At 32.0% G+C, this 26,124-nt stretch overlaps 5 protein-coding genes across 6 annotated transcripts; 1 reads left to right on the top strand and 4 right to left on the bottom strand.

Annotated features, from left to right (window-relative positions):
* The first annotated feature begins 2,094 nt into the window (after positions 1-2,094).
* On the top strand, positions 2,095-2,514 carry LOC107416384 (uncharacterized). Its single transcript, XM_016024872.2, has one exon. The coding sequence runs from the start codon at positions 2,095-2,097 to the stop codon at positions 2,512-2,514; it is 420 nt and encodes a 139-aa protein (XP_015880358.2).
* A 732-nt stretch (positions 2,515-3,246) lies between these two features.
* Positions 3,247-4,683, bottom strand: LOC112491364 (MLP-like protein 34). 2 transcript variants are annotated; one of them, XM_048472079.2, is made up of 2 exons: positions 4,310-4,683; positions 3,247-3,707 (listed from the first exon to the last, which is right to left on the bottom strand). In XM_048472079.2, the coding sequence occupies exons 1-2, from the start codon at positions 4,449-4,451 to the stop codon at positions 3,436-3,438; spliced, it is 414 nt and encodes a 137-aa protein (XP_048328036.1). In that variant the 5' UTR covers positions 4,452-4,683; the 3' UTR covers positions 3,247-3,435. The 2 variants fall into 2 exon arrangements, with proteins under 2 accessions (XP_048328036.1, XP_048328035.1); XM_048472078.2 differs by having other exon boundaries at positions 4,262-4,649.
* A 10,605-nt stretch (positions 4,684-15,288) lies between these two features.
* On the bottom strand, positions 15,289-16,718 carry LOC107416400 (major latex protein 146). The gene is made up of 2 exons (XM_016024890.4): positions 16,439-16,718; positions 15,289-15,721 (listed from the first exon to the last, which is right to left on the bottom strand). Exons 1-2 carry the CDS (start codon positions 16,626-16,628, stop codon positions 15,453-15,455), a joined length of 459 nt encoding a protein of 152 aa, XP_015880376.2. The 5' UTR covers positions 16,629-16,718; the 3' UTR covers positions 15,289-15,452.
* Positions 16,719-20,085: 3,367 nt separating this feature from the next.
* Positions 20,086-20,790, bottom strand: LOC112491359 (kirola). The gene is made up of 2 exons (XM_025072907.2): positions 20,545-20,790; positions 20,086-20,415 (listed from the first exon to the last, which is right to left on the bottom strand). The coding sequence occupies exons 1-2, from the start codon at positions 20,735-20,737 to the stop codon at positions 20,147-20,149; spliced, it is 462 nt and encodes a 153-aa protein (XP_024928675.1). The 5' UTR covers positions 20,738-20,790; the 3' UTR covers positions 20,086-20,146.
* A 2,131-nt stretch (positions 20,791-22,921) lies between these two features.
* Positions 22,922-25,744, bottom strand: LOC107416398 (uncharacterized protein C12B10.15c). The gene is made up of 4 exons (XM_016024886.4): positions 25,365-25,744; positions 23,970-24,151; positions 23,558-23,619; positions 22,922-23,260 (listed from the first exon to the last, which is right to left on the bottom strand). Exons 1-4 carry the CDS (start codon positions 25,600-25,602, stop codon positions 23,233-23,235), a joined length of 510 nt encoding a protein of 169 aa, XP_015880372.2. The 5' UTR covers positions 25,603-25,744; the 3' UTR covers positions 22,922-23,232.
* Between the last annotated feature and the right edge of the window lie 380 nt (positions 25,745-26,124).

The following is a 26,124-nucleotide window of genomic DNA, read 5'->3' as shown; positions in this document are numbered from 1 at the left end:
AAATGAAAACAAAAGGGAATAATTATAAAGTAACTCTTAATAATATTAATTAGTAATGAAAAAGCTCTTTTTTCCTCTTTCTCTCTCTCTCTCTCTCTCTCTCTCTCTCTCTCTCTCTTTTCTAACTCAGCTAAATGTTCCTTAGATCGTTCCAATCACTCATTTCCCAATTTCAAAAAATAAAAAAAATATAAGGATATAGAGGTTTATAGATATGACAGGCTAGCTTTTAAAGTAATCAATTAAGAAAATATTGAAGCTTAAGGCACTCAACTAAAATTTGGGGCAAACTAGAGGGATCAAAAATATAGTTAACCCTGTTCTGTTTAGTTATTGGAAGTGTCTGCTTTGAATTGCTAGGTTGTCCAAATAACCCATAAATACAAATTTTTGATATGAAAATAGGGGAATTCGAGCTTCATCCAAGAGAACAGTGACTTTTGTCAAAAAATACATATTTAAAACAAGAGTTTATATAATAAAAATCTAACAGGTGCATGTTAAAGGACAATAAAGTATTTTCTTGCGAGTATTGTTATTTATCTGTTTGATAATTATTGATGGTATATAATTTGATATATAATTATTAATTAACTTTTTTTTTTATTTCTTTATATCTTATTTTATATAAGAAACTAAAATCACACTAGTTTAAACTAAGGGTGGGCTCGGTGCGGTTTAATTCGGTTTTATAGATTTTTTTAAACCGAACCGACCATTTCGGTTTGGATTGGATACGAAACCAAACCAAACCGACCACCATGTTCAACCCGAACCGAACTAAACCGATGATCATTGGTCGATTTGGATTGGGTTAACGGTTTAGATCGGTTTGGATCTCGGCACAAATTTTTTTATTTATGCTATTTTGAAATAAAAATTATACACATTGGGTTCAAAATTATATAAAGTTTTTTTAGGCATTTTTAATTATCAATCTTCAATCATATTCATGCATTATATTTTGAATTAAGTATCTTTTTCAAGCTATTATCTAAATTAAATAATATCTAAATTAAATAATTTTAATATACATTCAACTAGCAAAAATACCAAATAAACTAACTATTAACTACAATGCAACATGAAACCATACAACTACAATACAAGTAAGATAATACAAAATAAAACCATATAACTATAATATAAGTCTACAACTACAACCTAATTATACAAATACATCATACACCAACAAATAAATTTTATAACAAATCTACAACCATTATTAATTATAAAATAGAATACAATCCATATTTGAAATCTTAAATTTTAAAATGAACTTATAATTAAATAAACTAACAATCCATAAAAATAAAAATTATTTTAAAAAGTCTTATTCCACACTCTTCAATCCCATTCTCACAATAAATAAAATAATAGTTTTATTTTATAATTATATACTATATTTATATATAAAAGTAAAATAAAATGTTAGTTTAATTGATGATCGGTTTGGTGCGGGTTGGGTTGGATAAATTTCATCCAACCTACAACCCGAACCGACCGTTTCGATTTTTTTTATATATTTAACCGAACCAAACCGATTAATAAATTAAAACCAAACCCAAACCAAACCAAATATGTCGGTTTGGTCGGTTTGATCGGTCCAATTCGGTTTTTGCCCACCCCTAGTTTAAACCAAATAAATAAATAAATAGAAGTACAATCACATCAGAGGCACAAACTATGATACTTTTGCTAAGGTAAGCATCGTGGCCTTTAGCCATATTAATTCTAAAATTGGCATAACCATCTGGATTTGGAGCATCCTCATATGCCTTTTCAATATCTATAATCTATAGTCCATTTAATTATGCAACCACCACTTCCATTTTCAACAACCTCAAGTTTTAACTTCAACTATTGAACGTCTTCAACACATCTCCTTCAATGTTATCAAGAATGTCATGATCAAGAACATGGGTTTTGAAGAAGGAGGCCTTGCCATGATCAAGAATGTCAAGGAAACTACATCAAGTTGCAGCCTCATACAGCAGATCTCATACGACTTTCCGACCCAAAAGCCGTATTAGAAAGGACTCTGAGTTGCATTTCTTGTTTGTCTGCTGAAGATATATACCACCATGATCATGAATGGATGGCAAGAAGTTTTACATTGATGTTTTGGAGATGAAGCCGGAGGCGACAATTAGTATTATTGAGATTGATTTTGCTTCTCCTTTGGACTATAAACAGCCTGAAGATCCAGCTGTTAAGAATATTGAAAAAGCCTCCATGAAAGTTGGAAAGAAGGAAAGGAAGGTTGTGCTAAGAATATTCAGAGCATTCATGGGTTTAGCAAAGCGCTTAGATGGGTTCCCTGTTTTAACCTCTGTTTCTGCCACTGAAGAATGTAAACAGAGTGTTGGTCGGAAAAGGAAGGTTGTGCTTGGCTCCTCCAATGTCGGAAAACCGTCGGAAGTTGAATTGAAGAAAGAGGATAAGAAAGGAAGAATAATGGAGAAGAAAAAGGAAGAAAAGGATTTTCAGGCATTCACTGAGAAAAAGTTATAGATTGACAGAATGATTAATATCTTGTTGCTTTGATGACTGATATTTTATTAAGTAGTTTCATGTTCATGCTCAGTTTGTTGAGTAATTGGTCGGAGTAGTACCATTAATTCGTTGGTTTTGAAATTCTAAGTATATTTGAATTTTATATGATATTCTTTCTTAATTTAGTACTTAAATTTTATAATAAAAGTATAAAAGAACAAATCTTGTTGAATTCAAAGAACTAGTTAATTTCCAAAATAAATTTCTATTATATGCCAAATTGAGTGATTACCGTTTTCACATATATCTATATAGCTCTAAAGATCGACCCCCTGTAGAAACTTAATTTAATGGTTCTAAACTATATTATATTTTGACGTTTGATATATATATATATATATATATATATAGAACATATCATATCTAGTTCAATGGAAATTTATGTTTTGCATAAGTTTCCAAATAATTGATATTAATTTATTTTGATAATTTTAATGTGGGTATAGTTTCTAAAAGAACCAAAACCACAAACGTCAGAATCTCCTTGTTGTAAAAGAGCGCTTTCTGTCTATGCCCACTCGCATTTACTTGTATGAATATATGCTATCACAATTTCGTGCTCTTCAAACTTTCACCATTATAGATCTTCTCCAAAATAATTTTATTATAAAATTACTATTTTCTTGACAATAATTTTGAATTTGAAATTTTTAATAAAAGAAAAAAAAAAGAAAAAGAAAAAAAGAGCCCTTGTTTATGTGAATTAGAATAGAGCAACATACATTTCAAAACATGTAAACATAAACTTCTTTACAGACCTAATAGTCTTATTTAACTATTTTGGCTTCCAAATAAAGAAAGTCCTTAATTTTTACAATCAGATATTGAATTACATACACATCACAACAAGGTACTGATACTATCTAGCCAATATCTAATTCAATTATTGTAAAGGTAAGCATCGAGGCCTTTAGAGACCTTAATTGCCAAATCCAAATAGCTACTTGGACTGGGAGCATTTTGGTTTGCCTTGTCAAATTCAATAGACCACTTGATTTGGGCATTACCATTGCTGTCCTTAAAAATATGAATTTTTGGCTTGAAAGTGTTGTACAACTTCAGAAGATCTCCATCAAGAACTACAAACGAAATCGATTTATTCTCCTCGTCTGCATCTTCAACTTTTAGTTTCACTGACATTGGTCCACTGCCTGGACATATACATACATATATATATATATATATATATATATATATATTATAACCAAAAATGGATTCAGTATTATAAAGTCGATAGTTTTATTAAATTAAAGCTACATACAATATAATAGTATTAGTTTTTAGTTTAGAGATTGGCCTATCCATTTTCAAATAGTAATGGAAAAAATTAGCTATTAATTATAGAATTATTAATTAAAAAAATGTCTATACTACTTCATAATATTATTAATAGGCTATATAAAAATGAAAAGAAGATACAGTTTTAGGTTAATTAAATGTGAATTGATCAGCTCAAAAAAAAGACAGAAAAATATCGTTTACCTTTTTGCTTAATCAATATTTAGCAAATTTTAGCATCATATATTTTTCTTTGTTAAAAAAATCCCATTAATATCATCAAAATTATAGTTTCATAAACCAATTGCAGTTGACAAAAAATAATAATTGACAAATGCAAAAGCTATAAGTGAACCAAACAGGTTATAGATATGCAAATAATAATAATACTAATAATGATGATGATGATGATGATGATGATGATTACCAAGGTCATATTTCCAAGACATGATGGTGCCAGAAGTGAGAGCATTACCACCTCCAAGTATTTCACAACTCTTGAAGTTTTGAGGGAACATCTGAACCAAACGTCCCATTTGGTTTTTAAAGAAGCCATACAACTTTTCAGTTGAAGACTTTATCTCTGCTTGAACCTCAATCTTCGCTATTTGAGCCATAATTTTAGGATGTCTCTGTAGGCCAATAAGTAACCTGAAAATATCTACTAAAACAAATGGTTATGGCACTGAGAGACTTTGGCTTTGCTATCTAACTTATATAGAAGAAGAGGCATATATCTTCGACTTCCAGAGCTTTCAGAATATACTATCAAGTGGGTTTTGTGAGACAAAACTGTGCAAGTTGGATATGTGACCACTTAAATAATGTTACATACATCACTGCCTCATCTTTCTGAACATTCTCTTTGTGGTTGTTCTTCTGTTTTTCACTTTTTCTTTTTTTGGGCATATATAATCCATGAATAATGTCTCATGTCTTGTTTCAGAAACATTATCTTCTTCTTCTTCTTTTTTAATTTTTGTTTTTATTACTTTTTTAGTTTATTTTATTTTTTCTATTCTAGATATATTTAGAGGATAATGTTATTGTGCTATGACCAGGATCACAATCACATATGCATGACAAATTGAACAAATTTTTTTTACAGTAGATTAAGATCAACTGGAAAAGAAAAGAAAATGAAGAGCAAATGCCATCAGATAAACTCACGGAACATATTTTAACGTACCGTGCCATCTTAATTAACAGCTAAATGATCCTTAGAGCTAATCACGAGTTTCAATTCCCAATATCATAAAGTAAAGTGTTAATTAATTGCAATTTAGTACTTTTTAATTTAAAAAAATGCATTTTGAGCAATCAAATTTAAAACAATGCAATTTAAACCCTTAAATTTCAATTTGTTATTAATGGTTTTTAGTATCTCCATCTTATTTACCATATTAAAAAGAAATTTATTCATATAAGAAAGCGATTTTAATTCTATTAGTCCTTGAGCGGTACTTATATTTGCATTTTGGTCTTGAAACTTTTTTTTTTTTTTGACACATTAGTCTATAAACTATAGTTTTTGTTATATTTCATTCTTAGAACTATTTCTAATATAATTTTTAATAATTTTGAGACATGCAGTGCGTCTATTGTAACAAGAAAGCAATCAAATTACAAAATCAAACAATCTTATAATGTTGTATGAAGTGCACTATATGTTCCAAAATTGTTGAAGTTAGATAAAAAATAATAATAATAATTTAAAGACCAAAGTGCAACAAAAACTAAAATTTGGGGATGAAAAAGTAAAAAAATAAAAAATAAATAAAAAAAAGGTTTAAGGACCAAAAAGCAGTTGTGAGTCTAGTTTAAAGAAGAAGAAAGTTGAATAATACCAACAAATAATAATAATGAAATGCAATTTGGTTGAATTTATTATAATTTAGATCTTGGATTAATTATGTTTTGTTGCAACTTAGGTAAGCTAGTTTTATAAATTTGCAATTCAGTATCCGATAATTTAGGTTCGACATCAACAGTTGTTCGGCAAAAATTCTGATTTTGGACTGAAAAAAAGAAAAAAAAATTGAAACATAGTTGGTTATGTTTTTAAGTAAACTTCAGGGTACAAAGTATAATTATCCCGAATTAGAGAATACTAAATAGCAATTAAGAAGACATGTGATTCATATGTAGCTAGCGATCAATAATATTGATCTATATATAAGCCTTAAATGTAATTAATAATAATAACATACAAATACTAAAAACATACTCAACAGGTAATATAAATGGCATTGCATGAGTTGAGAGAGCGTCTTTGCTTTGACACATATAATATAGAAGGTTCTTCGAGAGCTTTTAGAGCATATCATTGTCAAGCCTATAGTCAGTTGGAACCGTGACCACTTCGCTGCTGTCTTATCTTTCTCTACATGTTCTTAGTTTGTGGTCTTCTTTTCTTCGCTTTGTTTGTTTCCTGCAATCTATAATCCATAAATAGTACTGTCTGGATTCAGAATTATCTTCTTCTTTTCTTTTATCTATTTATTTGTCTATTTTCTTTTTTGTTTCTATTACCATTTTTAGCCAAAATATATATATCCAGAGGTACAATAGTAGTGGACACACAACATTATTGAGCTTAACATATACAAACAAATCGAAACGAGATAGTTTTAGTGAATATAATCTGATCAATGGAAAAGAAAACAGAAGCCAAGAAATATGATTAATTTTTATTAATCTTACGTTTAAAGTATATAAGCCATTATGAATTTATTTTTTTATTCCCGAAGCATTGAATAGCATATTTGTTGTAACATGTTAGGAACAAGTGGTTTGTTTATATTTATATATATATATATATATATATATATAGGAATGGAAATTTGACCCACACGAACCGTAATCCGCGGTGCACCGCCTCTAACGGGGCAGTTTTTCCCCAATAAATTGGGGCTGTGGGGCGGTTTCGGGCTTATCATTGAAAACTAGAATCGGGGCCGAGCCGAACCCGGAAACTATAAACCCCGGCCTGAACCGGACCCGACATATATATATATATATATATATATATATATATATATATATATATATATATATATATATATATATATATATTTATTTATTTATTTATTTTTCATATGATTTTAAACCATAACAAAAAAACAGCATAGCCCTTATTCCATTCCCTATCCCTTCCTGGCTTCCTGCCTGCCGTCACCTTCATCTCACAAAGACAAAGAGCTATTGCTGCACCAATCCATTAACCAAGCTACCGCCAAGTTTACTTGTCGCGTGTATCGACGGCGTTTCTCTGCTTCACAAGCCTGCTACTTGCGCTCTGTTTCTCGTGGCTTAGTCATTCATTCAAACTTCAAAGCCAGGTGAGGTTTGCTTTCTTTGCTTTCTTGGTTCTTATTTTTGCTCTATAAATTTTCGTTCTGTTCTGGGAGTGGGAGTCTTGCCTTGATTTTGCTTCTACTCGTTCTTGTTCCTACTCTTGGATGGTTCATCTTACCATTTAGGACTCTATCTAATAGAACCAATTTGCTTGTGGCAAAATTTGATTAGCTGTGAGCTGCCATTTTTGTGTCTTGTAGAGTTATTTGAGATGGGGTTTAGACAATTTAGGAGTGGTTTGCCTTGCCAAATATATATATATATATATATATATATATATATATATACATTGTTAAATCCCACATCCGTTGGAAAGGGGAACGAAACAGGCCTTATAAGCTTGTGTGGATATCTTTCCCGTACGACGTGTTCCCATGAGGGAAAGTAAAACCGTGAGGGGTAGGATTGGGCTCACCACCTAGCTTCCAAAGCGGACAATATCATGATTGGGCCTGGGGGGCCCGAGCCAGTGGGACTGGTAGGTAGGGGTGGGAAGAAGATTCCCCCTAACCATTACGACGCGTTTTAACAAAACCTTGAAGGCTGGGTTGTAAGAGGATTCCCCAGGCCCAAAGAGGTCATTATCGGACGTGGGTGGGCTGGGCTGTTACATACACGCACAACAAAATTATGTCTAGCCTATAAATGATGATTAGTGGTATAGAAATGTGTCTCTTGAATCTCAGAAAACTTCAAATCCTCAAATTGACATTTTAACAGTCAATAACTCTTATGATCGTAACTCAGAGATTAACCAAATTGGATATAGATTAATATTATTAAGTAATTAAAGTAATCCATATTTTAGGTTCTGATAATTAATATGGAATTCTAAATCAAATATAAATAGGAATTTTAATGATACGTATTTAATTCTAATACCTGGCTACAATATGATTTGTCGATCAGTCTGATCAATTTTCTATGCCTGTTTAATGTTTGCCATAACATTTATTTTAAATACACGCATGCTCGGATATAGCTAGCAACAAGTTTTCAAAGTTCATTAAGGAATTTAAACCAGTCAACAAGTAGTATTCAAGAGCGGTTCACAACTTTTAAGAAACCTTATTATCTAAGTAAAATGCATGGTGGGAATGATAGACATGGCTAGGATGTATGGTGAAAAGATGCTGGTAAAAGGGCTTTCAGCTAAACATAGGGAAGACTAGGGGCAAGGCTTTCTCATCTCTTCATGCGCTAGTATAAAAGGTTCCTGGTGAATATATCTATATGAAGCTTATGATTTGTGACAGCAATATGCTGCAGATGATTCTAAAGTAGACAAAATTAAGGGAAAGGGTAATTTGATGATTATTTTGAGATATGTTCTGAGGACTCAGTTTCTTTTTGATCCATTTTGTTTCCAGTCTAGCAACCATGGTCCATGGATTCTTGTTCATATATCCTTGCTAAAGGATAATTGTGAAATGATTACCAGAAGGAAGATGGAACTAATAGGCAAGTCTTTGTTATTGATGCCAACAACTACACATTGATATGGGCATCTTATCTTTTCAATAGTTCAATGTATAATGAGGTTTTCTTTTTTTCTTTTTTCTTTTTTTTGGAGCATTATTCTACTTTGGCTATATGACAATTTGAGTTGAGACCAAAGTAATTAGAAGTAAAATAATGCTGTAGTCAATTAGGTGATTAGATCGGTGGACAAAATACTCATTTTGGATATATTTTCAAGTGGTACTACATCACTGGCCGAGTGATTCTAGTTTTCTACAGCATCTATTTCTTTATATGATCACCCATTACGCGTTCTATTCTTAATGTCATACACCTTACCAGTTAGCTTACCAGCATCAATAAATTCTTATTGTCCTTCGTCTGGCTAGAAATTAGGGGCTTATATATGTTTTGTGAATTTCAATTGTTTAAAGAGGTGATTGATGCAGAATGGAATACCAAATCAATATTAAAAGAACTATGGCCGAAGCTAGTGGTTCGACAGCAAATGTCAATTCACTTTCAATTGGAAGCAATCCACATGACAAGAATCAAGCATCATCAACACCTGCTAGCAACAGTTCTACTCCAATTAATACTCTTCAAGAAATACCTAGTCAAGAAGAGCAAACTCCAATAGAGGTATGTGATAAAGAGAATAGTCAAGTAAATGGAAAAAGAAAAAATTGAGTTCGGTTGTGTGGAATCATTTTAAAAAGGTAAAGATAGATGGGGTGGATAAGGCCGTATGTAATTATTGTAGCAAGAAACTAGGAGGAGAGAGTAGAAATGGAACAAGACATTTACATGATCACTTTAAAAGGTGTCCTCTTTGAAAACAAAAGGATATTAGGCAATCAATATTGAATCCTACTAAAGATACTGGTGGAAAAGTTAAAGTTGGCACATACACTTTTGATCAAGAGAGTTCTAGAAAGGAACTTGCCAACATGATAGTTTTGCATGAGTATCCTCTTTCAATAGTTGAGCATTATGGATTTAGGAGGTTTATAAATATGGTTCAACTATTGTTTAAAGTGGTTTCTCGTAGCATAATTAGGAATGATATCTTTAAATTATATGATCACGAAAAATCCACAATAGTAGAATTGTTGGAGAAGAATTATGGTAGAATTGTAATTACTACGGATATGTGGACATCCAACCAAAATAGAGGCTTCATGGCTATTACGGCATATTTCTTTGATGATAATTGGATATTTCAAAGTCGAATTATAAGGTACTTTAAAAGTTTATATATTAAATTTCATATTTATTAGATTATTTTATATATGAAAGGTAAATTATTTTAGTTTATTATAACTATCTATTATTATTTTTTGTAGGTTTGTATATGTGCCTTGTCCACATACTTCCGAGGTTCTTTGTGATGTTTTTATGGATTGCATATTGGATTGGAATATAGATGGTAAGCTTTTCACTTTGACCTTAGAAAATTGTAGCACAAATGATACTTTGTTCAATCTTCTTTTGGATAAGCTTCCTAATTCTTCACTTTTGTTAAATGGTCAATTTTTTCATATGCGGGATGGTGCACATATATTGAATTTGATTGTAAAAGATGGTTTAGAAATAATTTGTGGAAGTATTGAAAAAATTCATGAAAGTGTTTATTTTTGGATAGCAACACAAAAAAGAGAGGAAAAATTCTTAGAATGTGTTTGTCAATTGAAAATTTCTTGTGATAAGAAGTTGGTAGTTGATTATAAAACTAGATGGAATTCTACATATTTGATGCTTGCTACTGCTTTGAAATATATGATTGTTTTTCCCCATTTGAAACAACGAGAGTCACTATATAAATGTTTGCCTAGTGATCAAGATTGAGATTTAGCCAAAGAGATTTGTGAAATGCTAGAATTGTTTTATGGAGTGACTAAAATATTTTCAGAAACAAAATATCCTACAGCTAATCTTTTTTTTCCACATATTTGTGAGATTAGGATGTCAATTTGTGATTGCTAACATCTTCTTACGAGGAAATTAGATTGATGACCTATGGTATAATATCTAAATTTGAAAAATATTGGAGTGAAACACATGGAATAATGGCTATGGCAACTCTTTTAGATCCAAGGTATAAAATGAAAGTGATAGAATATTATTTTCCTTTGATTTATAGGGATGAAGGTGTGCATAAAATATCTATTGTATGTCATATTTGCTATGATTTGGTGAAAGAATATCAATCAAAGAGCAATTTAAGTGCAAATGTTTCAAATGTTTCATCTTCCCAACCCAATATGCTTCCATCTGGCAAAAAAAGATTGTTTGGCAAAATTTGATTTATTTGTTTCAAGTACCACTAATGTTGATCATGTTAAATCTGAAATTGACCATTACTTGGAGGAGCCGGTTTTGCCTTGATCTCATGACTTTGATATACTGGCATGGTGGAAAGTAAATGCAATGAAGTATCCTACTTTGCATAATATTGCAAGAGATATTTTAGCTATTCCAGTATTTACTGTTGCATCTGAGTCTGCATTCAGTACCGGTGGAAGATTTGTGAGTCCACATCGAAGTAGACTTCATTCTAAAACTTTGGAAGCTTTGATGTGTGCACAAAATTGGTTATGGGCTGAACTTAATGGTATGAAAAATTAAATTTTATATCTTTCCATCTTAAATAATTTTGTATTTATTGTTAACTAATTTGTTTTATTTTTGTTAGCTTCATCTTTTTCATCATATGTTGGAGCTTGTTCTTCTACTATGAGTGACATTGAAATTGATGAGGAGGTAAATTGAATTTATTGATTACATAAAATGTGTACATTTAATTGTTAAAAAAATTATTGATATTAATACTTTTGTTTATTTTTGTAGCAATCAATTCTTACGGAACATTCTTTCATGGAGATTTAAGGAAATAAAAAGTAAAATTTTATTTTTTGTGTGTATTTTTATAAACTTTATGTTTATATGTTGTATTGTATTTTTTTAAGAATATATTTTATTATAATTGTAAATTTGGACTTTAATATATTTTATTGTATTTTTATTTTAAATCTTAATGTATTTTATTGTAATTTTATTTTAGATCCTGATGCATTTTATTGTAATTTTATTGAATTTTAGTCATTTTATTTATATTTCATTTACAAGAAAATTTTTTCATATAGATATTTCAAAAAAAGAAATATATCAATTATAAAAAAAAGGGAAAAACCGCTCCGTCCCGTCCCTAATAAGGGAATCCCCATCCCCGTCCCGTATCTAAATAAACGGAAAAAACCTCGGGGACGAGAGGAAAATTCCCCGCGGGAACAAGAATGGAATTTTAAAAACTAATTCTGTCTCATCCTGTTGACATTCTATATATATATATATATATATATATATATATATATATATATATATATATATATATATAATTATTTCCAATTTTACCCGTTGTGTCTTGTAGCCAATCGGTCAGGGTACATCTAATACCTTAGGCTTTTAGAAGAAAAAAAATGGTACTCTGTAGACTTCGTCGTTAGACAAAACTTTATGAACTAGATTTTAACTTACCAATATTCCATTTAAATTAGTAGTGAAAAAAGATTTTTCTTTATTTTTTTTATTTTTTTTTTAACTTAGCTAAATGATTCTTACATATTCTACACCTCTCCCAATATCATAAAATAAATAAATAAGAATATCGAGGCAATAACAGGCTAGTAAACTAAGTTTAAAAGTCCTCTACTCAAATAATAATAATAATAATGATATCAATTTTAAATTTCTATTTACTTTTAATTAATTTTTGATGGTGTTCATATTTTGGGGAGAAAATACATATATATATGGCCTTTCTTTAATGGGCCAATATTAAAGAGACATGTAGATGGATAGCGGAGAATACGGTAGTCGGTCAAGAGGTTGCCCACAAAGTTCGGAAACACAAAGGGAAGAATGGATTGATGCTTGTTAAGATTGACATGAAGAAGGCCTATGATAGGCTGGAGTGGCAGTTCATCACCAAGGTTCTAAAGTTATGGGGTTTTTCTAAGGACTTCAGGAGAATGATTTTCAGCTGCATCAGCTCGGTGGAATTCGATCTCCTAATCAACGGAAGTAAAATGGATACGGTTAACCCGGAAAGAGGAATCCGCCAAGGAGACCCCCTATCCCCGTTTTTGTTCATCCTATGCTCAGAGATCTTCACGAGGTTAATGGAGAAAAATTCAAACATCCAAGGGATCAAGATTTGCAAGGAAGCACCTGCAATTTCTCACCTCCTCTATGCAGACGATATTCTGGTGGCTTGCCGAGCAAATGACCAAAATGTTAAGGGTGTCCAAGAAGTTTTAAGGCTTTACAGTAGGTAGTCAGGACAAGAGCCAAATTCAGAAAAATCTCAGATTCTCTTCTCAAGAAACATTCCAGCAAGAACCAAGGCTTTGATCAAAGAAAAACTAGGTTTCAAGGACCTAAAAGCTGGCTCTATGTACCTCGGAAACTCTCTCTTGCTAGGAAAAAATAGAAGTAAGGAATTTTCGAAGCTCAAGGAAAAACTGTAAAACACGTTGGAAGGATGGAAGAGTAAAGTTCTCTCAAAAGCTGGAAAGGCTACATTGATCAAGTCTGTGGCACAAGCAGGCCCTTTCTACACAATGTCAACTTTCAAAATCCCAAATTCTCTATGCAATGAGATGGACGCAGCTATCAGAAGATTCTGGTGGGGGGTAAAGGACGGCAGCAAATACTACCTAGCTCTAAAAAGCTGCAACCTTCTATGCCAACCAAAAGCTCTTGGAGGCCTGGGGTTCAGGAAGTTCAAAGATTTCAACTTAGCTCTCTTGGCTAAACTTGGTTGAAAACTAGCCAAGGGTGGGGACAGCCTTTGGACACAAATCATCCGAGCTAAGTATCTAAGAAACAAACCTTTCTTCGGTTGCAAATTCAAAGCAGGAAATTCTTACGTTTGGAAGAGCCTTTTGAAACAGGGATCCTGTTTCAAAATAGGAAACGGATGGGGCACCAACCCTTGGAAGGACCCGTGGGTCCCAGATATCAGAGACAAAACTCCCAAGCTCATTCAGGGAGCAGATGAAAGTCAAGTGCAGAGAGTTGCGGAGTTGCTGAACCCACACACTCTCTCATGGGACGAAACGAAGCTACAAGCGATGTGTGACCAAGAATCCATTGAGGCCATCAAAAATGTAAAGTGTCGTGGACCAAACGTTGAGGACAAACTGTTCTGGACTGGTACAAACAATGGAGTTTTTTCCATGAAAAGCTGTTATCGAATTCTATCAAGCAACGGGGAAACTGGCGATAAACTTTGGAAGGAGATTTGGGCCTCCAAACTCCACGAGAGGCTCAAGATGTTTCTTTGGAGGATGGCAGCCGAGGTTCTGCCTTTCAAGGGCCTTTTATTTGAAAGAACAGGCAAAGGGGACTCGAGATGCTCCTTATGCGATTTCATTTTTGAATCCCCGACCCACCTATTTACCAAGTGTCCAGCAGCTAGAGTAGTAGCCTTCGGAAGCAAATGGGGCCTTAGGATAGACTTTGTAGCTGCCAATAGCACTCAAGAAATAGTTTTGTGGTGTTTAAATCCGTCCTCCCAATTACATTCAAAGTTTGGAGGCAAAGAGTTTACTACTCTGCTCTTGGCCACCTTTATATATGTAGTCTGGGAGATGAGAAATGACAGAATTTTTAAAAACACTGGCACTTTGATCACGGTTACGAAAAGATGGGAATCTCTAGTTGAAGAATACAGTCAAGTGGTGCTAAATAGACACATCCCTACTCCTTCTCCCAAAGAGGTCAGCTGGATCCCCCCCCAAAAAGGCAAAATCTGCATAAACACAGATGCCGCATGTAGTCCAGGTAAAACTGGTTTAGCTTTTATAGCAAGGGATGACAAAGGTAAAGTCCTTCTGCTAGCTGCTAAACCAGCTACACCAATGGAAAGTGAACTCGCCGAAATAAAGGCCATCGAGTGGGCAATGGCCACAGTTGAGGAATCCAACTGGAAAGACATAGAATGGCTGAGTGACGCCCGTTCAGTGGTCAACCAGCTGCTTGACAGGGATGAGCCGTGTGCATGGAGCTCTTGGGAGATCATCACGTCCATTAAGAAGACAATGAAAAACCATAACTGGAGAATTTCTTGGACTCCAAGACAAGCAAACAAGTGTGCTGATCTAGCAGCTAAAGAAGCAATGAAAAATAAGTTAACCATTTTTTGTTCGAGCTCTAATATGTTTAATTGTCCAGATACTATCCAAGAGCAAATCCTTTTGGAGGAGATCTCTTCTTGTACCTTGGGGTAACTGGGTTTCTTGTACCGGTGCCCCCCTCTTTTGTGCTTAATGCAGTACTATTTACCAAAAAAAAAATATTAAAGAGACATGTTAAGATTCTTTGGGCTTTTCAGGTTGTTTAAAGCCAGCATCAGCGAGTATTAGGAGGTCAGGTAAAATTTTATTTTATTTTATTTTATTGAAAATGTGTGGTTTCTAGATCGGCATTAATGTCCGAGAAAAAATCACTAGGATATCCCCAATAAAACCACCGAGAACATAACTTTACATTCAGATTTGAAACTTGGATGAAGGTGAATTTCTCCCCCCGCAAATTGTAATTAAAACAAAAAAAAAAAAAAGGGTTTATGTATATATAATAAGATTCGAATAGATGCTTTTATTTATGGAAAGTAATACATATTTGATATGATAATTATTAATTAATTTCACATGCAAACCACAATCATACGCTACTGACAAATTATGATATAAATTAGGCAAGACTTATTATTATTATTATTATAGCTAGTTTGATCATTTTTTGTTAAGGTAAGCATCGATGCCTTTAGCCATCTTAAGTCCAAAATGGGCGTAAGCATCTGGGTTTGGAGCACCTTCATCAGCCTTTTCAAAATCTAGAGTGCATTTAACTATGCAACCACCATTTTCATTTTCAACAACCTCAAGTTTGGACTTGAAACTACTGTACGTCTTCAACATATCTCCTTCAACCATATCAAAGCTCATTGATTTATTCTTCTCGTCTACAGCTTCGTTTTTTGATTTCACTACCATTGGAACTCCTGTAGGACACACAAATCAATTATGTGTATCATATAAATTAAGGGTACATTTTTGGATTAATAAAGTTAAAATCTCTTGGAAAAAACGTTTATAGAAGAAAATTTTACTGAGAGAAATTAAAAACAATCCTCTTAGTTTGCTTCATATAAAAAGTTCATACAGTACGCTACACAAACGAAAAGTGAAAGATATAAATTTTTAGTTTTCATTTGGATTAATTGGCTTAAAATTATAATCGAGATGTACTATTAAATATAGCTATTGATAGATATATATAGGTATAGGAGAGGGTCTAATCTTTGGATTATATATGAACTAAAATTAAAATCCATGGAAACAGCCTATCAGCACCCATAAGAGCGCATATAAGCATGCATAAGTTATTTCTGGACTTAATAAGAGACTAAATTCATTTTAATTAGGGGTTCTAATATGAGAATTTTTACACATCCATAGATGATATACGTACTTTTTCCTTTTTATTTTTTATTAGTTATGATTATACTATATATAATTTTGTTATAATGTATTTCTTTGCTTATTTTGTAACAGGCATCTCATGTTACACCATATTTAATTAAAAAAACATGATTTCTACAAAAAAAAAATTTCCTATGTACCCCCATCATATTTGGTGGGACACATGAGTAACCCACCCTAAAGTAAGCACATGAGCTTACTGTATAGCAAGAATATTTATATACACTTTGTCTTACCGAGGTCAAATTTCCAATGCATGACAGTGCCAGTTGTGATTTGATCACCACCTCCTACTATTTCGATGCTCTTAATATCCTGAGGAAACATTTGAGCAAGAAGTTTCATGTGATTCTTATAGAAGCCAAAGATCTTCTCTGCTGATGACTTAACCTCTGTTTGAGCCTCAACCCTGCCAATTTGAGCCATAGTGATGTCCCTATACTATACCAGTTTTACCAGCTGATGCTAAAGAAAATTACTTAAAGCTGCTGGCTATGACACTACTGAGAGACTGCCAGTTGCTTTATATAGAAGAGCTTCTTGGAAAGCTCTAAAACACTGCAACTGCAAGGTGTGAATTGTGACCAAAACTTTAGTTATGCTTGGTGGTTGTCAATGTCTGTTTGGATTCCATTCTTGTCTGGGAAATATTAAAATATATCCAAAATAGCTAGGAAAGCTAGACAAGTGGGTATATATATTCCTTGTGGCTCAAATATGGGTGAAGAATTTCTACAAAAGGAAAATGAAAAGAACAGGAGAATATATATGAAAATGGAAATAGTTTCATTCTAAATTTTAAGAATTTGATCAAAAATATTACAAACAAAATGCGATATGTTAGTAGCTAGAGCTTAATTACAAAGACGTCAAAAAAATTAGAGGAGCATAATTGAAAGAGTTGGCTCTATCATGTACCTTTTAGATACTTACTTTAAGAGTTGGCTCTGTCATGCATCTTTTAGATACTTACTTTGATAATTATGCGATATATAGTACGAATCAAGCTTTATTTTTCTTGTTAATTATTGATATTAAGTAACAATTTGTTACCTTAACATGGCTCCTCAAGCTACTCAAGTAGAGTAGCAAATGAAGATGAATATCTCACTAGCTTTTTGTGATGACAACAAGAAAATACATACATAGCCAATTACCATATTTTCTATTTTTGCTTTGTTTATGAACACGTTTATGGCCACAATCTGCAAACTTCAAAACGCGGTTATCCATGAAAGATCAAGGCACAGACATGCCTAATTACCAAAGAATAAAGGCATAGACATGCATATTGATTTGAACGTGTATAATATCTAGAGAATTTCTCTAGAGAATTTCTCTGGTGTCATTCATTTTCTGATTTGCCAAACAATTTTGTCATCTGCACTGTGCTCTCTTCTTTCTATCTATCGAATAAATCGTCTAGAAGATAATATATATATATTTGCAATAGGATGATTCGAGTCAAATGATCATTTATGGTATGTTTGGAACTCATTGGATCCTATTTTAAAAAAAATATGTTGAATTGTCATCGATTCCAAAAGTTTAAACTAATAAAAGGTAGATTTCATTTATATTTTTTTTAGCACTCCCCTCTCACATGTAGTTTTTTTTTTTTTTTCTTGAATCCTAAATATGATAGAAAATGGATTTTTATTTTATTTATAAGATAAAAGAGGAAAGAGTCAAAAGATTATTTACTTATTTTGATGGAAAATTATTTTTTTTTTAAAATGGATTCATTTTATTGTAAAACTTGTTTCATTCTTTCTTTCTATTTTCTGATCTATAATATTTTTCAATTAAGAGAACAGTGGAAATCATTTTTCCCATAAAGGTAGTTAATTTTTTTTATTTTTTTTTACCTTTAATAACTTCGAATTAACTACTTAACATATATCCTTAGAATTAGCTTTCTGGTCTTTTGTGCTTTTTTTTTTTTTTTTGGGGGTAAATTCTGTTCTTTTGTGCTTCGTGTATATATATAGTATAATTCCTCATGAACAATTTTACCAAGAATAAAACAATAATAATTCCTCAGGAACAATTTTACCAAGAATAAAATAATAATAATTCCTCATGAACAATATGTTCATCTAGGTATGTAACTATTTGAATGTACATATTATATACACGTTTGTTTCCTGAAAACTATCTCCTGAATAACAATAACAGATATTGTGAAATGACAAGTTGATCTATACCACTTGCTACATATTGTCCATTCCAAGGTGAGAGATAGTTTATTAAAAAATATTAATAGTTATATATATGTACACACACTATTATTCATGGTCATGCGCATGCCACTGTTTTCTTTTTTCTTTTCTTTTTTCTTTATTTTTCTTCTTTCTATCTCACAGAAATTCCAAAATGACAGTTTGCGCAGAACAAACTAAAAGCTGTGGATTGAAATGAGAAAGAAGTGACAAAAATAATAGTAAAGGTAGATCCTCATTCTTGTAAACAGATTAAGATGTCCAAAACATATGTAAATTAGCCAGCTTTTATGGCTGCAACATCCACACATCAGATATCCGAACACTTATAAACCAAACTTTTGATACATATATAGGGATGTCAATTTGCCCCGCCCATCCCCGAAACCGCGGTGCACCGCCTCTAACGGGGCGGTTTTTCCCCGCAAAAACGGGGTGACGGGGCGGGCTTGGGCTTACTCTCTTAGACCCGAAGCGGGGATGGGCCGGGACCAGGTATTAAAGACCCCGGCCCGAACCCGGCCCATATATATTACCTTTTTTTTTAATATTTTTTTTAATATTTTGAAAATTAAAATTAAACTTATTCGATTGGTTATGGGCTGAAATTAATGGTATGAAAAATTAAATTTTATATTTTTTTGTGTTTAATAATTTTTGTATTTATTGTTAACTAATTAATCTCATTTTTGTTAGCTTCATCTTCTTCACCGTATGTTGGAGCTTGTTCTTCTACTATGAGTGACATAGAAATTGATGAGGAGGTAAATTGAATTTATTTATTAAAAAAATGTTTATATTAAATTGTTTAAAATTTTTTGATATTATTTAATATTTTTGTCTATTTTTGTAGCAATCAACTCTTACGGAACATTCTTTCATGGAGACTTAAGGAAATGAGAAGTAAAACTTTATTATGTGTGCATGTGTATTTTTATAAATTTTATGTTTATGTATTTGGATTATATTATATTGTATTTTTTGAGAATGTATGTTATTAAAATTATAAATTTGAACTTTGATATCTTTTATTGTATTTTTATTATATTTTTGGTCATTTTATTTATATTTTGCTTATAGAAGAAATTTTTTTAATATAAATTTATCAAAAAAATTATATTAATTATATGAAAAAAAACAAATGGGGAAACCGTCCCCGCACCGCCACCGATTGGGGAATCCCCGTCCCCGCCCCGCTTCTAAAAAAACGGAGAAAATTGCGGGGATGGGATGAAAAATCCCATACGGGGATGGGGACGGGATTTTAAAAACCGACCCCGCCCCACCCCGTTGACATCCCTATACATATAGAGCAGCTATAGCCACACATACATATGAGATATACAAACATGAAATTAACTCAATCCTGAAAGTAGCTACGACGGAGATGGAGGAATCACACATAAAGTAATAATACAGGTACTTGTAATGGAACACCCATGCATGCATGCACACATAATTACATACACATGTAAAAATTTTCTCCTGAAATCCTGAACAAAATTTATCCATGATTCTCCCTGTGACCAGTAATAGGGAAAATCCAAGACAAATTCTGTCCAAAATTTCTCTGATGAGAGAAAGACTATACATATGTACATATAGTCACATGCATATTTTATTATAAGTACGTAGTGAGACTACATATATATATATATATATATATATATATATATATGTAGAGAGAGAGAGAGAGAGAGAGAGAGAGAGAAGTTGATAATTTCATGCCCTGGTAAGATAAGTATCAAGGCCTTTAGACATCCTGACTGCAAAATTGACATGATGTTCTGGGTTTGGATCACTTGCATTTCGTTTCTCAAATTCCACATTCCATTTTACAAGAGAACCACCTTGACCAGATGGAATAACATGAAGCTTAGCCTTGAAACCGTTGTACAGATCAAGAATATCTCCTCCAAGCACAACAAAGTCAATGCTCTTATTCTCTTCATCTAAAGACTGAACTATAACTTCTGCTGTCTCTGGAGTCCCTGTACAACATATTAAGCTTAAATTAAATTAAAACTCAATTCTAATCAAATGCTATACCCAAATTTCTCGAACGAAAAGACAACTTTTACGTACGTATAATTAATTCACAACATATATATGGATCTTACCGGTAACGTTATATTTCCAATAGGTGACAGAACCAGTTTTGATAGGACCTCCTCCAAGAACTTGAAAGCTCTTGACATTTTGAGCGAACATCTGAACCAAATTGTGCATATTGTTCTTAAAAAAACCGAAAAATTTATCTGGTGAGGATGTTATTCCTACTTGAGCATCAAGCTTAGTTATACCTGCAGCCATTGATTATATATTCTCGGCTTGATCAGTTCACACAGACTTAAACAAGATATTTAAAGAACTTTGAGAGTGGAATGTGGGTGATAACATTAGCCCCTTTGTTGCTTTATATAGAACACCAGCTTTAATAGCAATACATGCAATGCAAGTGGGTTATATATGTTAATTATATATTTGATTTTCTGGAATACATGATGAAGCTAAGGGGTTACACTTTTCCAGCTAGGGTTTTTATGTTTAAATCATTTATTACCGCATTATATAACTACTTAAAATAAATAAATAAAAAGTATTATAAATTTTGTCACAATATGTTATCCATTATAATTTGGGAGATAGTTTCTAAAAATTCAATTTTCAACTTTTCCATGTTAAATAACCAATTAAGCATTATAAACAGCGACTTCAATATACAGGTTTGTAGATATTAAACTCATCTCATCATCTATGATGACATTAAAATTTTATTAAATTATAAGATGAATTGGTTTTTATAGTAGAAGGAATATATATGTATAATCGTTCTCAAATCAAATCTTTAATATCAAGATTAACATTATAGTTTCTTTTTAAAATTTTTAGATCGGATTATGATTTAAAATCTAAAATTATATTAATTAATCAACGGATCTTGACCAGATTTAATTTTTCTAAATAAAATTTTATTATGTCATTAAACTCATATTTGATCATTTTTAATTTTAATTTTTAATACGATTTAAAAATTAATAAAAAAATATTTAAAATTAAAATTATTAAATCGTCTTGATCTGAGCTTAAACGTGTATATATATATATAATTAGCTATTAGAATATTTATTATTAATTCTTCAATTATTTCCAGTATTATGGTATAAAATTGTATTAATAGGCTATATAAATTCAGTAAAATATAGAGACTTATACGGAAATCTTAAATACCTCTTCAATTTTAGCTACTAAAGCAATACTTACTGTCATGATTTGAGACTCCCAATATATATAATTCTTTTTCGTTTAGAAAGTGGATGTAAATATGGGACTGCACACCTTTTGACAGTCTCGCCTTAATAAATAATGAAAAACTGAAAATTTTATGTTGTAAAATTATATCACTATGCAGTTCATGTTGTAAAGTGGAAAACCGTTCCATTATAACAAAAATTATATATATATATATATATATACACACACACACACATACATACATATGAAAGTAGTTACTGCCTCAGCTTTTGAGTAGTGGTTTCGGGGTAGTCTTGTTTTCTATAATTCTATTCACTTGTCTGTATCTTGGATCTAAATGGGAGTAGTGGAATCCATGTTTTGATTCAACATTTGCCCAACTGAAAAGGAATCAATACAGCACTTTTTTTTTCTTTTTTTTTTTTTTTTTTTTTGTTTTTTGGCTTGAAGAATCAATACAGCATTTTGTGACTAAGCCCAAGTGGACGATGAATTATTGTCCATACTGCGATCCCTTAATTTAGTTCCTTCCTTTAGACCATCATAACATAGAGACCCAAACATCTCTATAAAATTTTATATAATATAGTTCCAGCGAACTTAACAAACAAATAAATTATGAAGATTGTTTTAACCTACACTTCAGAAGCATAATAATTAGAGTTAATTCTAAGATATACCTGTTTATAGGTAAGGGTGGTTTGTGCTAGGATTGGATATGCATTGAAGGAAGAGTGGGAATGTTAACACAAAGACAAATTATAATATAACGTATAGGTGGATAGCAATAAAAGATCATATGTACTATGAAAACCTCACATCTATAGTTTAAAGGAATAGGGACATGACACGTGCCACACACAATTTAATGTCAATAATCAAACTATTTTGTGGGTTACATTGTGCTAACTCATGAATCATGTGTTCTACCTCTACAGTACTAGCTAGTATGAGTATCAACTTTTCTTTACCAATATTTTGGATACCCATTGATGTAGCAGTATATAAATGAATGAATATAACATACCAATAAAACAATGTCATATGGACAGTATCCAAAATATTAGTAAATAGTATTATTGATAATGAGATAGAAAATTTGCAAATTAATTTTTTTTTTTTTATTTTGTTAGGCAAATATTGAAAATTTTAAGGAGAATGTAAACTCTCATAAACTAAATGAGAATATAAACGAGAAATTGCTACTAAACCAAAACAGTCAATCAACCAATAGAGAAACCAGAAGAGAAATTGGAACCAATATCTATACTCTCACCTCAACACTATCAGCGCCAGTCTATCTGTACAACTGAGTCCTCATGATATGAATTTCATACATTTAAAATATATATTCAACAAATTTTACAGAATAATTTAATAAATTCTTTGAAAAATAGTGTTTGAAGTTTATTTGTCTTACTTTTATTGATACAAATTTAATTACTAACAAAACTTTTATATTCAAAATTTGACAACAGTGATAACTTTTTGAAAGTAAAAGCAGCCAATTGCTTGCTGTTGAGTCACTTCCCACAGGCGAAACTTTCGCTTTCTCATTTCTTCTCTTTTTTGGTTCCTTCCCTATAGATAATATATTTATCAATATAATGGGGTGGGGAATATTACGATGTCGTTAAAAAATTGGCATTCTAGAATCTAAAAATCTTAATCGATAATAAGTATGAACCGGTTCAGCATTTTGGCTTAATTTGGTGAAGCATTGGGATGAGAATATAAAGATTTAAATTCTAGCAAGCATATTGGGAATTTCCTTCAATTAGCTGAACTGTTTTACAGTCAATCAATTATCTGAAGAATAAAGAACAGTGGCCTATATTACCAAAATAAATAAATAAAGAACAATGGCCTAATCCTTACTCCATCTTCCCCAAAGCAATAGAAGCAGAACCCAAATCTTCAGCTGCCACAGGCTTATGCAACTGCAAAGCATATAACACAAAATCTTCAAAAACTGAAAACCACCTAATAAGTTGGTAGGATTTGTCAACTCAATTAACAACAGACTTCATCTCATATAATCAAACATTGAATCCCAAGTAACCAAAATTTGTAAAAACCATTAGGTTATGCAAAAACTCATTATCATCTTCTTTCTCAATGAACAACAGACTTCATCTCATATAATCAAACTGTGAAACCCAAGTAACCAAAATTTGTAAGAACCATTTGGTTATGCAAAAACTCATTATCATCTTCTTTCTTCTTAGTTTCTAAAAATATAATAAACTATCTAGTGTATTTTTATTTTTCATATCAATCAGAAACTTACAGATTTTGCCACCGAAAGCCAATGAAAAGAACACAAGAAAGCATCATCCTGAGAAGGGAGGTTGTCATGGTTCCAATATGTTATATTCTTAAATTTTGCATTCATTTCCCAACAGTTCAAGTTCTCTTCAGAACTGTTGGCATCTTTTTGTTTTCCAAGGTTTTTCTTTCCCACAACAAATCCTGCAGATAATATCAAGAAATTCGATGTCAAATGAACTAATAGATATCAAGGACTAGCCTAGGCTCATGCCTACGTTTATGTACATGGTTTTTTTTATATCATCCAACAAAAAATAACAAGTAATGCTTTTCTCTCCTCTCCAGTTATTTCTAAAACTATCCAAAATTCAAATCAGTCCAGTCCAGTCCAGTCAGTCCCCGGAACTTCGAGCAAAAGTGTTAGCCAAAGATAACCTTTTGCCTTTTGATATCTTAATCTTACTCATATAATATACTAGGCTGTAGCATGCGATCATGTTCATGTGAGACTCAACAGCCATAAAGAACCCAATTAATAGTTCAGCGCGTAAAATTTTCCAATGCATAGATCAAGAAGCATATAAAGAAACTAACAAGAAAAGGAAGAAGAACCAGATGCCGGATAGACAACAAATGAAACAGCAATCTTAGCTTCCTTAAGAGCTAGATTCCTTCGCTTAATTTCATCTCTGCCACACCAAACATGAAGGACTACAGAGAAGAGAGACAGAGGGACAAATAGGGAGAAAAGCCTTTCATTTGTTTCCAGCCAAATCGTTAAATTTGATGCTTACACCCCATTCTGCATTGAGACTAACGCCTCTGCTTCAACTTGGCAAAATGCCTCAAGTATGCCTTAAGCCTCTAAAAAAACTCGATTTCCACCATAATAAGTGTGAGTATGTTTGTGTGCTAAAATGTGGCTTAAAATCTAATGTATTTCAAGAAGTTTGGTCGTTATGAAATGTGCCCAATTACAAAATCAAGCTAACACAGGAGATTAGTTTAACATGTATCATAAAGTTGCCACAGCCACAAGATTTCAATAAATATGTAATCTTTTTTCGCCAATTGAATCAGCAATTACATGGACTAATAAAACCCATCCAATTATCATAGCTTAAGTACTAATAATTAAACTTGATTGCCATAAAATTTAGCTGGCACCCCTACATGAGCAATGTAGGTAGATCCAGCAATCATAAACCACCATAAAACTTAAATATAGACAAGCTTGGTACAAACAAAATAAAAAAACGAAATTGCACACAACAGAAAATAATAAGTAATTGAAAAGTGAATCCCCTTTCATTGTTTGAATTATAATTTATAAACAACATAGGCCTGCATAGCTACTCAAAATGAAAAAAAAAAAATAGAAATAAAAGATTCAAAGCATTGAAGAATGAGATACCAGAATACCCATCTGGGATAGAAATTGTAGCTCCTTGAAGCTTCCTTCCTCTGAAATGTGCTTCCTTCACGCTTAAACCCTCAACTTCCAAACGGGTTGATTTGGGTTTGAAGTAGTCGGAAACAGAGGAAGGCCCATCGTACTTGACGGCACAGGGGAGCAGGTGGACCTCACCACTTAGATCCGCCACTTGTCCTTTGAAATTTATGCTCCCCTGGGTTGTTCCCTTTTTCTCCATTTTTTTAAGGCACACACACTGAAACCCTAAAATCCCTCATTTTTGTTCTTTCAATTTGGACTTAAAAAGACGGTCCTTTTCCAGCTTCTTTCTCTTTTAACTCTTTTCCCGCGCTTTTCTGCGTCGCTCACTGAGTCAATGCTCGCGCTTCATTTTCCTGGGATGTAAAATCAGGCCGCAGCCCCGCCTAGTCCAAAATTTCGGCCTTCGATGTGTTCGGGCCGGGCCCACAAGGAAAAATAGAAATCGGAATGGACTAAACTAAACGATTATTTTATAAAATATTATATATATATATATATATATATATATAAAAGTTCTATTTATAATATTCTGATTTTATAAACTCATAATACACTTCAAATTAGTTAAGTAAATTTATAATTTTCATTTCAATTTAAATTTTTTATATTTCATCTTAATTTTATAAAATTAAAATATATTGACTAGCTAATTATAGATATATAGAGTATAATATATGTTTTTTTCAGTTTTTTTTAATAGTTATCTACTAAACTTTTG

This window comes from Ziziphus jujuba, chromosome 4, assembly GCF_031755915.1.
Source record: "Ziziphus jujuba cultivar Dongzao chromosome 4, ASM3175591v1".
In the NCBI taxonomy this organism is placed as follows: Eukaryota; Viridiplantae; Streptophyta; class Magnoliopsida; order Rosales; family Rhamnaceae; genus Ziziphus; species Ziziphus jujuba.
The sequence above is the reverse complement of the archived record's forward strand: the minus strand, read 5'-3'. Positions and strand labels throughout refer to the sequence as shown.

Coding starts and splice junctions, on each gene's coding strand:
- LOC107416400 (XM_016024890.4), bottom strand. CDS start 16,628: ATGGCTCAAATTGGCAGGGTTGAGGCTCAAACAGAGGTTAAGTCATCA. Junction 15,722..16,438: donor GCATTGGAAATTTGACCTCG/GTAAGACAAAGT, acceptor TGTGTCCTACAG/GAGTTCCAATGGTAGTGAAA.
- LOC112491359 (XM_025072907.2), bottom strand. CDS start 20,737: ATGGCTGCAGGTATAACTAAGCTTGATGCTCAAGTAGGAATAACATCC. Junction 20,416..20,544: donor TTGGAAATATAACGTTACCG/GTAAGATCCATA, acceptor TATGTTGTACAG/GGACTCCAGAGACAGCAGAA.
- LOC107416398 (XM_016024886.4), bottom strand. CDS start 25,602: ATGGAGAAAAAGGGAACAACCCAGGGGAGCATAAATTTCAAAGGACAA. Junction 24,152..25,364: donor TATCCCAGATGGGTATTCTG/GTATCTCATTCT, acceptor TATTATCTGCAG/GATTTGTTGTGGGAAAGAAA. Junction 23,261..23,557: donor ATTGCTTTGGGGAAGATGGA/GTAAGGATTAGG, acceptor TATTATCTATAG/GGAAGGAACCAAAAAAGAGA.
- LOC107416384 (XM_016024872.2), top strand. CDS start 2,095: ATGGATGGCAAGAAGTTTTACATTGATGTTTTGGAGATGAAGCCGGAG.
- LOC112491364 (XM_048472078.2), bottom strand. CDS start 4,451: ATGGCTCAAATAGCGAAGATTGAGGTTCAAGCAGAGATAAAGTCTTCA. Junction 3,708..4,261: donor GTCTTGGAAATATGACCTTG/GTAATCATCATC, acceptor GTATATGTCCAG/GCAGTGGACCAATGTCAGTG.